The sequence below is a fragment of the Oryzias melastigma genome, linkage group LG16, assembly GCF_002922805.2.
Source record: "Oryzias melastigma strain HK-1 linkage group LG16, ASM292280v2, whole genome shotgun sequence".
Taxonomy (NCBI): Eukaryota; Metazoa; Chordata; class Actinopteri; order Beloniformes; family Adrianichthyidae; genus Oryzias; species Oryzias melastigma.
This window is the reverse complement of record NC_050527.1, coordinates 25130803-25144106: the sequence shown is the minus strand read 5'-3', so window position 1 is coordinate 25144106 and position 13304 is coordinate 25130803. Positions and strand designations below refer to the sequence as shown.

The 13304-nt window shown below is 37.6% G+C and overlaps 1 protein-coding gene across 1 annotated transcript in view; it reads right to left on the bottom strand.

Moving 5' to 3' along the window:
- Nucleotides 1-1747: 1747 nt before the first annotated feature.
- The window catches only part of phf1 (PHD finger protein 1), a 21296-nt gene continuing 9739 nt past the window's right edge, over nt 1748-13304 (bottom strand). Inside the window, exons 8-15 of the mRNA XM_024258355.2 lie at nt 10428-10496; nt 10160-10283; nt 8324-8391; nt 7747-7878; nt 6449-6527; nt 5385-5500; nt 5138-5224; nt 1748-3001 (exon numbers count right to left, since the gene is read on the bottom strand). Of these exons, the coding sequence (XP_024114123.1) occupies nt 2668-3001; nt 5138-5224; nt 5385-5500; nt 6449-6527; nt 7747-7878; nt 8324-8391; nt 10160-10283; nt 10428-10496 (1009 nt within the window). The 3' untranslated portion in view covers nt 1748-2667. The remainder of the gene's footprint in view (nt 3002-5137; nt 5225-5384; nt 5501-6448; nt 6528-7746; nt 7879-8323; nt 8392-10159; nt 10284-10427; nt 10497-13304) is intronic.

The window sequence follows — 13304 nt, the reverse complement described above, 5'->3', positions numbered from 1 at the left end:
ATTACAACACAAAAGTGGGATTTTTTTTAAATTGATTGACAGCCTTAATTAAAAATAATGTACAGTTTTGTATGCGAATTTATATTGCGATTCATTTTTTCCCAGGTTTGCGATTAATTAGTTAATTTTTTTTAATCGATTCTCGGCTCTAATTTTAATACAATTCAGACACAATTTTTATTTTAAGCACCAAATGTGATGCCATCTGCCAAAGCAAACACCAAATAAATATGAACATTTTATGAAGACTTCTTATTAGGGATGCAGGAAAAATAAAATCGATTCAGTGATATATCGCGATACTTCATTTGATAACATTTGTATCAATGATGGCAATATTAAATTAATTATTAATGAGGATCCTTCAGTGTCTTACTTTTATTTACCAATTTTTTTTCCCTATGCTGAAAATATTATATGGTGAAAACCAGACAATTTTGAATTACGGACAAATATTTCTTAATTTACCAAATTAAAAGCACCAGGAATTTGTTTGGGTAAAAGTAACTTGGATATGAGATACAGTTGCAGTGCTTGATGTTGTGATAAATACTTTTTAACATTTTATTACAATTAATAAATTAATTAATTAATTAATAAAGTTTTTTTCTGATCATACTTTTGAAAAAATGTAACAATGTGTTCAGGTACAGACTTAGGATATATCACAATACATATCGCATCGTGAGCTCAGTATCACGATACAGATTGACTCTTGCCAATACACACCTCTACTGATTATGAATCCACTGTGTTCTAATTATGAAAACTTGAATAGTTTTAAAAAAGTAAATTGACATAAATTTATTCAAACACAATGCATTCTGGTCCATATTTGCCAATCGAGTGGCACAGATTATTGAATATATATGAGAACTGGACTGAGTGACTCCTCCCTCCTGGTGTTCCAAACAGGAAGTAACAACGGCTTCAATAAGCCAAAATCCCATCGACTTCTCAAGAGAAATAAATAACTATTAATCACTCAGAATAACAATTCTTGCTCTGGTACATTTTTTTTAACATCTTGTTAATAATCCTATTTTTTTTTCATATTTTTTCTGTAGCTCAAGTTATTCAAGGTATAAACTGACCAATCAGATGACCAATAAAAGTAGGTGGAGCCTATCGTGTCCAACATTCAAAACTTTTGATATATTACGTTTGGCCTGCTTTCAAGAATTAGGGGTGTGGTCTTCCAACAAGCTCTCCCTTGATTGGTGAGAGCAGTTGCCATAGAAACTCAGACTAGCTCAGACCAATCACTCCTTACTGATTATTTATGGTTCCAACATGGCGGCTTCCGTATCACAAAAAAATAGCGACAGAATTTAATTAATTTGGTTGTAACCAGAAATAAATGGTTTTCTATGGGGGACGTCACACTCGCTCTGTCCAGTTCTCATATACAGTCAGTGGAACCTGCTGAAGATGATTTGTTTGATTTTTTTTTCAATTAATCTAATTGATTTCATTATTGAATCATTGTTTCTGACCAGAGTTTCATTGGTTTGCACTGATAATGAGATTCTGGTGAACGTGACGACCCAGGACTGACTTAGTTTGGACACTTTACATTCAAACCCACATACAGCCAACAGCAGCAGTCCCTGATGATGATACCACCTCCACAGGTACAAATCCACACTTTTGACTGATGGTTCAATCGCTCTAAAAACGTACTTAATAACAGCAGAACTGAACCAGTACAAACCCTGATTTCAATTATAGCAGATTTGAGACCATGTTAGCTTAATGGAAACTGCACCTTTAATTGGAAGTCGTTTTTTATGAGTGACATCACACTCACTCGGTCCACTTCTCACACACATTGAAGCGCATCAATGCAGAGAAGAAGTTTATAATTGTAGATTTGGACACAATGCTGAATGCCCTGTACAGTCCTTTAAATGGTGAGTGAATTTGGACAAAGTGTTACTCTGATTTTATAGCGTCTTTAAAAGGAGACAAGATGCATATTTGGTGGTTCTAAAACCATTACAGATTTTCAAATAAGGGGCCTTGACAGTAAATTAAATAAGTGCATCCCCCTCCCTCAGTGTTGTGCATGTTTGGATGTGCTTTACCACGAAACTGCCACGACATTTGTGACATTTCGTTATATTTCTGAGCTTTCTCCGGTCATCCCTGTTGCAGCTTAAAGAGGAGAACGATCACCAATGAGCTGTAAAGGAAAAACTGCAAAAACAGAGAAAGACGTTTTTTTTTCTTTAAACTTGCAAAAGTCTTGACGTCTTTGTGTTAATCCTCTGAGGAGCAAAGCTCTTGTGATCTTGGCAACAGTTCAGAAAACGATTCCTCAAAAAGCTGCTTAAAAGCTGAACTTAAATAACTGATGCTGGTTCATGACCGTCGTGTATGCAGGGGCGTTCTCGTTCTTTCTCTCCCCAAAAACAAACCACCAGGAGGTCCAGACAGTTCCCTCTTCACTGTCAAATGAGATCAATGCAAAGGCATATTCCAAAGGTAACAGTACAAATATCAGAAACACCAGCAAAGAGGGACGTTTAGTTGGAACAGTGATAGGAGTAATAGTGTAGAGGTGTCACCGTGAGAGAAACCTGGATCCTGATCGGGTTTGTACTTTACACACTGCCGTACGTGAGGTACACCGCGGTCCTGTGGCGAGCCAAAACCCTCGCCGTGTCAGTACAGACTCATGTTCTCCCATTCCACCAGGTACTGTACCTTCCCATCTGGTGTGATGCGTTTCGCCAAGATCCTCACCGCCTCCCCCCCTCCCCAGCCTCTGCCGACAGTCCCGTCCCCTCCTACGAGTCCCATCCCAATTCCACCTCCTCCTGCTCCGCCCACACCGGCCTGACAAGGAGGCGCGTCCCGTAAAATGAGGGGCTCCAGTGGCTTCTGCCCCGACTGGTGCTGGTGGCTGTGGTAGTGCTGGTGGTGGTGGTGGTGGTTGCCTTCGGGGTTGAGGGGGTACGATAAGCAGGAGGGGGGTAAACGGCAGTTGTCCTCCAAACTGGAAGGAGAAACGTAAAAGAGAACGAATCTAAATGCATCATTTTAAATGAATTCTTGGAGGAGAAACAACCCACCTCTCCATAAATCCTGCATTCATTCTGACCGTCTGTAAACTTAACATCAACATTCTTATCAATTTGATCCAACTGTCAGGTTTTTAAAAACGACAAAGAAAACAAAAAGTCATTTTTACTTAAAATCCCTCCATTTATCTTTTTCTCAACAAAGTGAATCCTGTTTCATTCATCCTATAGATTCCTTTATGTTCTATTGGGAAGTATTTCCAGACTTCCTGAAGACATTCCCAAAACCAGTGGACTCCAACCTTTTAGGAAGCCCAATACATTGATCCCGATCGATGTGTCGGTAGATCATGGGCCATAAAAATGAATTAACAAAAAATAAAAATATTAGGGCAGGCAATCGATTAAAAAAATTAACTAATTAATCACAAATCTGGAAAAAATTAATCGCGATTAATTGAATTTTTTTTTTTTGTATCTGCCAGCCACTTATTATCTGCAAACAATCAAAATATGAAATCTCACACAAAATGTTACATTTAGAACGCTCATTTTTAACCCTTTGGAACCTAAAGGGTCTAAAACTCAGTTTTTGTCTACTTTTGAATTTACTTCTATTTTCAGTTTTAAAGACGACCTGCTGCTTATTTGGTATAATTTAATCCAACACAACCTCTACTATGTGACACGACCTTTATTTGGTCATTTTTCCATGTTATATTCACACACTAGACATAAACTTATATAAAAACAGAAAATTCCATCTGGAAAAATGGGATTCATTTTTGCTGTGGAAACACCAAAAATGTTTTTAAAACATAGAATGAAAGTTTTTGATGCAATTTTATGAAAACAACAAGAATAAAATTTGTCAACTAACTAATCAACATGTTTTTGAATGAAAATACAAAAAAACATGTATCCCCAAAAATAAGACTTTCTCTCCTAAGAGCTCTGCTGTCTGTTTACATTTGTCCTGGAATTCAGATTTTCTTTTTTTCCTTTTTTCTCACAAACTTTTTTTATTATGCTGGTAAAAAATAATGAAACACTTTTTTTGAGAGAAGTTGGATCCAGCTGGATTTCAGGTCGGTTTGGCTCCGCCCCCACCCTTCATAGCAGGTGATTGTGAACACGATCGCTGCAGCTTCATGTAAGGTTCTGGGACGGGCAGTACAGGCGGCTGCCTGGGACGAAAATTTAAAGGGGATCCAGATCAGCGCTTGGAGAAAAAAATTGCACCAATTTGGTTTCCTATTATTTATTCAATCACTGTGTTTGCAACGGCCTGAAATCAGTGAATTGGCGCCCCCTACAGCTGCTCGTGCTCAGCTGACAGGAGAGGAGCACATGGGCGCTCCTGTCAGCTGAGAAGGCGCCGGAAAGGTGTGTAAAGAAAAAGGGAAGGGTGAAAACTGCCTTTTTAATTCAAATTGTGAGGATCAGGAGCAGATTTTTAAAAAATCAATTTGAAAAAGCTTTCAGTTGTGGTGTAGAAACTGAAATGGGCGGGGCCACAGTCTCCTTGCTCAGCTCCATTCTGATGCATCCACTTGCAGACAAATAGATCCATGTACGTCTATTTTTTCACTATCTGAACTGAAATCTGACTCAAAACGACTGGATAGCTGCAATATTGCTCGCCATTTTTGTTGCACCGCTAATGTTAGCTTGAGGTTGTGATGGGCTGTAAGCTAGTGGGAGAGAGTGTAAACAGAGGGATGATGGGATATCTTCTGTACCAACAGCCCCGCCCACAACTCGTTTTCTTGAATTTCTGATGAACTACTTGGTTGTGGAGCTCTGATTTAAGCACATCGAAAAACGACGTCAATTTTTGATGCGCCGTTCTTAACTATGGGTCAATATGTGACAACTTGGGAATGAAAATGTGTTGATTTGAGAAGATGTAGGAAATATTTTCTGAAGTACAGAAATTGGCACCGATTAGGAAGATAAACCGAAACAAAAGAACCTCTTTGGCACCCGAACCGAATAAAACCTAATCGCTGCCTCACCCTAAGTGTAGCCTCACTTAGCCCCGCCCCTTTTTACAGTTCTTTCAAATCAAGTTGAGAGTGGAGTCCTGTCGTAATAGTCATGAAGATAACCTGTTGTAGTGATGGAAGTTGGCGGGGAGTGCAGTATTTCCGTTGTAAGCAGAGTGGTACAGCGCGTACATCCGCTTCGGAGGAGAACTGTGGACAAAAAAAGAAGAACACTTTTCCTTCACAGTAAACTCCAGAAACATTTTTAAAAGACGGAATTCACCCAACTTTTAGGTTTGCATTTTATTCGCTTGTCTGCATTACCTGACGTTAAAAAACCAGCAGACAGGAGGCAGCTGGCAGCTCTTACCTTGTGTTGAGGTCCTCCTCTGATATCCTGGAGTTGTAAAGGCTGGCCCCTCCCATGTAGCCATGGCAACATGGCAGTAGCTCAATGGAGTTGGCAGGAACAGGAGGTGGACAGGCCTGGACGCAGGGGAGACGGATGGATCAACATCATCAAACACTCACATGAGCCTCCGTCTTACATTCAAATGCAAAATGGAAGAAGAAAAAGTCACATTTCGGAGTCTTCAACATTGTGGGATCATCCTTCATCCTCTGGATGGAAGCCACCTAAAGACTCTCATCACTGCACTGTGACGTCCCGCTGCACTCTGAACCTTTATCGCTCTTCTCTAGCACCACTGTTAGGAGGAGGATTATCGTTCGGCGGCTTCCAGCAACGTTGGGGCTTTTTAATGGATGTGTTCTGTCGGAGCGGCGCTGTCAGGGCGCCAGCACCACCTGGCCAAACTGTAATTGACTGCAAAGTGAGCTTGGACATGATCCCAGGCATATCAGCATTTCTACCCGTCTCCGTTTCCTCAACCTGCTCCTCCAAGACGGGCGGAGATTAGCATCAATCAGAGGAACGGCGGGCCTGGATGTGCTATTGTTCCAGGATTACAGAGCGTGCACACACAGATCAAGAGCGATGTGTAGGAGGAACAACACGGTTGAGGATGCGGAGTAAAAATAGTGAGCGGCGCATGTGATGCTGCTCGTTTCCCTGTGATCTGCGGGGAATTGATGATAATGATAAATGTGGTGCTGAGCTGCAGCTGTTGACGCCATCCATGAGTGGGTTTCAAAAAGATTGGATTGGAATTTTTACATTTTCAGGGCACAAAGCCGCCGACACCTCATCGCTCACTTTTAATCTGAAGCAGCTTTTAACGTACAGCTCAAAGGAGAGGAGAAACGAAGCGGAAGACAGACAGCCGCAGCTCGACTGCAAAGCGAACCTTCACGCCGTCGTCTGAATGACTGACAGGTTATTTGGATCACACGAGCTGTTTATCCGATGCATTTATGAAATCTGGGGGGCTCAGAGGCCGAGACCCGCCCGTCTCCACCAGCAGAGGCTCTGACCTGTGTCTCCATCACACGCCGCTTCGGTTTACGAGGCTCCGCCCCCCCCACTCTCCTCTGGCAGGGCAGTGACAGCGGGCTGTGGGCAAAAACACAAACATCAGTTTGAAGGCTTCCATGAACACTCGAGTTTAGTCCGATACTTTGAAGGTCGGCTGATGAAAGTGAAATACCAGAAAACTCGAGCAGTTTATGAAATCACAACACAGTAATCTTTGAAGACGATTTAGAAAAAAAGATCAATTCAAATCTAGAAAACAGCTAAACAATGAGGCGACGTGACAATGAAGACCGTAGAACATTTCTTATGAACTGCCTGACCAGTAAAGAGTCAAATCAGGAAAAAACAGAAAATAAATTAGAAAAATATATATTTCAAAGCAGTTCTAAAACTGGAAAGTACACAGTATAAACTTAAAGAAAATATTGGAATTTTGCATAAAAAATAATTTAGAATTTTATATATTTATACACACACACACACTATATATATATATATATATATATATATATATATATATATATTTGTTATATATTAGTATTTCTTTAACGTTTTCAGTGTTTTTTTTTTCAAATTTAATTATTTTTTATTTTGAATATTCTTTGAGGTTTACAAAGTATATTTTAAGTTTGAAATCGTTTTTAAATATGCAATTTAAGTGACTTTCTGAATTTAAAACTGTTTTCAAATGTACTTTTTCTACACTCGCTGTGTATCCATTGATTATGAAATTGTGCACATTGGATTTGTGATAGTAAATTTGGCTAATGGAAACAGAATTTTAAAAAACTCACATTTATAAAAAAAAGTTTTTGCGTTTGGAGGAAGGGGTTTGAGGTGTATCAAAATTGAGATATTTGGTAAAACTGCACATAATTACAATTCATTTCGATTCCATGACAATAGTGAAAGTGAGAAATTATTTCTAGAATTTCAAACACATTTGGTGCATATGGAAACGCAGTGACTGTAACTCTTTCTAATTTACAGACTTGTTTTCCTTTTCCTTCAAACTGATCCTAATCTGACTCCATATTTGAGTCTCCAGGTTTCTGTGAAAAAACGAGCAGAATTTTTCATTTTTGGCATTTTATTTCAAAGAAACGTCCCGTTGTGGAGTCTCACAAGCAGAAACGTTCCCTTTAATTTGGTTATTTGACCGGAGCCAGTCACTGTTTCCAGACTTTTGCCAAATTTTGAGCAGAACTTGTCTTCTAACCTGATGGTCATCAGTCTAAAGGAGAGAAAGATTCTGTGGAGCTCGCCCTGCTGCAGGGGTTCGGGTGGATTTACCGACCTTCTCCGGTGTGTGATGCTGACAGGCGGGTCTGTAATGAGCGGCGACGTATCCGATGTGAGCGGAGGCGGAGCTCGGACCTGCAGCCCGAAAAGACACTTTTTCTTCTTGATCTCTTTTCCAGAGACAAACCTAGACGACATGGAGTTGGATCATCACTTTGGGAGTAAAGTGCTTTTTTAATAACCTCTCTTTAAAGCTAATAGTGATTCTTCTGCAGCGTAACACAAAGTGTGTGCTCCCCTGATGAGATGCGCACAAACATTTCAAGGTAGCGACTATAATTAACCGCGGCATAATTAAAGCAGACATTTACAGCCTGGAGAAATCTTCTGTTTTTATTGACTGCGAAATACAAATTTTAATGAAAATCGACTTACAGCAATCACTTCACGGCTTTTAACGGCGTATTACCAACAACTCGTGTTTGGTGCTAAAATACACAGTGGTTCATTTCTCCCTTATTGAAGCTTGCATGTCTAAAATAGAACCGAACAGGCTCCACTAAGCAACACTTTAGTACTTTTATCCAGAACCAACTCGCTTTTTATCCTTTTCACCATTTGACACGGCGTACCTGTCCTTGTGGGAGTTGAGAGCGTTGAGCAGATTGTGGAATCGGTCCTGTCTCGGTGTGTCTGACAGCTAAAAAAATAAATAAATAAATTCAAGTCACGATTAAAAGTCCTGCAGATCTTTTTAGATGTGACACTGATGTGGAAAAAAAAAAACGAAAAAACATGATGCTTTTCTGGAAGACAGAAACAAAACTGACAATCACCCAAAAATTAAAGAAATGAGGAACCAAATTCAAGATGTTTATTTTTGTATAAAAATGTGACTTTTTAACATGTGAATTAATGGGAAACTGCTCTCTTTTGAATCCAGCATTCAGTGGGAATTTAAGGAACTGCAACATTTCATTTTTAGTTTAGAATGGGATGTGAAATGTGAGCTTAGATGCTAAAAATGTGTTTTTAATGATCAATTAGTGGGTAAAAGTTGCTAAATTAGTGACACAAGTCACTAAATACTTAAATTACTAAATATATATATAATATAAAATGTAAAAAATAAAATCAATATAAAAATTACAATAAATGTCAGGTATGTTGCTAAAACAATAAAAAAAGAAGAACACTACGGTACACATCACCCTAAAATGCTGAAATAATGCAAAACATTATTATTAGTTCTAGTATTTATTATTATTATTGTTTACTGTAGATAAAAAAACTGTAAAGAGTTTATTTGCTAAGTTAAAAAATAAAATTGTAAAGGTTATTTTATTTTAAAAAATGTAAAAAAAAATTATATTTTATCTAGACACTGACTTAGCACATTAAAATGCAAGACAAATAAAAAAAGAAAAGAAAAAAATGCCAAATGCTCTAAATAAATGAAAAAAAATCAATTTAGTTTACGATCACAAAATTGACTAAATTAAACTGTGAGGCAAAAATAGAGAAAACTGAAGAGATTATATATCTAAACCAATAATATATGTTTGTATTTTAATATTTCAGTTCACAGATATATTAAATTAACATTATTTCCTATCATAAAAATTTACATTTCTGAACAAAAATCTTGAATTTTAAGCAAATCAAAACGACCTAAGTTATGCAAAACAAAACCCAATATTCAGGAACAAAAAGGAAGATAAAAGTTAGAAGAAACATATTTTTAACTGTTTTTCAAACGGCTATCAGGACTTGTTAGCTAATGTAATTGTGCACCGAGGCTAAAAGAAGCTGTGTCTCACTGTAGGTTGATTCAGTTTAAATTTCTATTTAAAAATCGAAATATTTTAATCAATTATAAATGTAAAAAAAAAAGAAATGTTATGAATTTTTTTAAGACAAAACAAGCTTAGTATTACATTTTTAAAAGCCATTTTCCGTGTCTGAATCATCTTGGCATCTAAAAACAAAATTAAGTGTTTAGCTTTGAAAAAAATAATTAACTGAGTTTAAATAAATTAAACAAAAAATATTAATTAGGTTCTACATTGATTAAGATACTAATGTTCTAATATTCTTTCCTTAATTGAATCACTTCAAAGTTCTAAAATAGAAATAATAAAAGACACTTTAAAGTTTGTGACTAATAAAACAACAAATGTCGACATATTTTTAAAACGTTTTTGATCTTAAAAATCTAAAAGAGTAAGAAAGTGCTACATTTATTATTGAATTCAAGGATTCTAAATATCTTGAATTACACATCATCTAATCTGGAAGCTCGCCACTGACCTAGATTACAGAATAACTCCGACGCTGAGCTTACATGGAGGTCAAACTTTAAATTTTACATTAATGTAACTAAAGAGGCTTTGACTCGGGCTCACAAAGAGGCCTGGCAGCATTTCACATCATTTCATCATGGTGCTTAAACAGAGAAACGTCAGTACCGCGCCGAGAAGCAACGACTCCCAATTCTCGTTGGTGAAGGACAGGATTTCGTGGTCAAAATCAAAGTATTTCCTCTTGCAGCACAGTGAGAGATGGTAGAGCACTAAATGAGCCAAATCCACCCTGCAGTTCAGACCAAAAAGACAACAAATACACAGTTAATATCAAGTATTTAAGAACATTTCCTAAAATAATCAGTTATAAACAATTTAAAGGTCAATACAGAGCAAACTGGTTTGACTGTAAACATGTAAGTGGTCCCGTTACCAGGTCATGGGGAGTCTTTGGATCGTCTCTGGTCCCTTCGTACAAACTGAGCACTGGAACTGATAAAACCTGAGCCAAGGAGAAAGAAAGGTAAATGTCAATCAGTCATGAAAGCATCAGAAAAGAGAATTTTAAGGGACTCCGGGGAATGTGTATTAACACAAAGAGGGATTCTAAACAAAGTCCATCACTGAACACTGAAATATTCACAAGAGACAAGCTGTCAAGACAGGTGAGGATACACCAAAAACGACACCTGGGCAGGTAGAAAGGTAAAGTCTAGGACTGAAAGAATAAACAAAAGAATTTTGTCTTGTTTGGGAGGGTTGAGAGCAGAAAATCAGTCAAAATATTACATGACAGTTTTGAAAAAGTGTATTTTTTAAAGCAAACAGACAACTATCGACTACCAGTTGTCAAGCATGGCGGTGGAGAGGTCATAATTTGAGAAAAAGTGTCTCTCTTGAATTAAAAAACTGTGGGTTTTAAAGCTTAAGTTTGATGGAAATTAGGTCCTAAAAATATATATATATATTGACAATTTACATAGAAAAGCTTCAATTAAGTATTTAAAACACGGTCTTGTTTATCTGTCACATCACTATAGAAACTTTGTTTTATATATATTCTCAAATGGAACTCAACTAGAAATGAAATGTCAAATAGGAACACATGCAGAGTCTCTTAATAAAATGGGACATTTCAAATGTGTTGCTTTGATAGATTGGTGGAAGTCTAACGCCTTCGTCACATGAGGGTTGACCCATACGGGGGCTGCAGTTTTTATGGGTTGGTACCGTCCCTGTAGTCCAGGGGTCTGCAACCTTTAACATTTAAAGAGACATTAAGGAGAAATTTCTCACTGGTCACAATCCAGTTGGAGCCACAACGTCTTACTTCACCATGTAGAGATATAAAACATGTATTTGTATTTATTATTACTTTACTGAAGCAACAATACTTTAGTTTAGTAGCCTTACAACTATTAATATATAGATTAACAATTTTTCTACCTGAACATATTTATTGAGGAAATGTTTTTGAAATAGAAAAGTTTGTAACTTTTGACAAAGGTTCACATGACATCCTTTCAAAATAAAAGACACCCTGTAGGATATGATCACATCAAAGAGGCAAATATAGCAGTACTCAGTGTGATGTCTTAAGTGATTTAAGAAAAAAAAACTATACACTGTTTAATGTATCATCTTGTGGATCTCTGCCAAAATAATAATAATAATAATAATTCTTTTGCGAAAAAAAAGGTGATGCAAACAAGAAAGCTACAACGGAAGTCGATTATTGGGGACTGTTTTTGAGGACGGACACACCGGAAATTCACTCGTTTTTGCTGTATGCACCGATGCAACAAAAATGAGGAAAAGAAGAGGAGTACGAATTGGAAAAAGATTGAAAAAGTAAGTGATGTCCGTGTTCAACGTCACCATTTAAATATATTTGATTAGACCATGAAGCCCCAGGTTTAACGAAAACCAGTTCACTTCCGGTGTCCGTCGGCAAAAACAATCCCCAATAATCGACTTCCGTTGTAGCTATCTTGTTTGCATCACCTTTTTTTGTTTGCAGTTACTTTTTAATTTTTGTTGTGATCACTGTTATGTTTGCAGATATATTTTATTTTTGCACAGTTTCCTTTTTGTTTCCTTTTTTTTTTTGTTGCGATGGCAGTTCTCAGCCACCGTAGTTTCTAATGTAAGCACTAACCATATTTACTGTCCCAGCACTTATTCATGACTAAGGCTGCAAACACTGTAGAAGCATCTGGGTTAAGGGTGAAGCGGTGGAGGTGTGGTCACCCCGTACCTGCTAAAGCCATAAACAGGTTTCTTATTTTCGGGTCACTGAAGGGTTTGTGGCTTAAAAATTTAATGTTTCCATTTCAGACTTTTATTGAACATGTTTGAGAATGTGCTGCGACTCCCATGAAGAGAGGGGATTCTGGGCATTTCCGTGGATTTTTGATCACATAAATCAAGCTGAGGTGGACGTAAACAGAGGCTTTTGTGGTTTTCAGCACATTAACATTCTGCTCAGAGTGACCCTGAAGCTCCGCTCACACCACAACACTGTTTACGTCTGTCGTTTTATTTGCATGAAGGTCACCGGGAAAGATGAAGAGCAGACACGGTGAGATGGCAACACATGCTTACTATTCCAAGTGTGAGCTGCCTCCTCACTCTTCCTCCTGGACTGTCAGTCTAAAATGTAATCCCTCCTTTTTTCCTCCCCTTTACACAGTTTGGGCAGCAACACGGCGCTAAACTCGCTCAGCCAGCACAGATAGTTAAAGACAATAATGACTTGATGGATGGATGCGTTTTATGATGAGCGCGGGATGCAGCTCATCTTGTATCCAGCCATCATGCTAGGATCCCCCCGCAGAGAGCTAATAGACCCTCCCCGGTTCCTGTCGTTCTCTCAGAGGAAGAGACGAGCGGCACGAGTCACTGAGAACATCAACCTGCGCACTAATTATCTCATCCTGAGCTAATTAAGAAAACTCCCTGACAGGCCGAGCTGTCAGGTAGACATTACAGTCTCAATTCTGTTCAGACCAAACCAACGCTGAGTCAGTTTATCACATATTTATACATTTGATCAAGATTTTTACCTGACAGAGTACTAGGGCCACCATAAAAATAAAAAATAAATACATTTAATCTAATATTATGATAGAAAAGTTGTAATTTTATCCAAATAAATTCATAGAATTTTTGGTTAAAAAAAGTCATTAATTTACAATCCTTAAGTTATAATATCATGACCTATAAATTAAGAATTGACAAGATTAAAATCATAATTTTATGAAGCAAAAAGCTTTTTACTAAGAAAAATACAGGCTTGACAACTACGAAA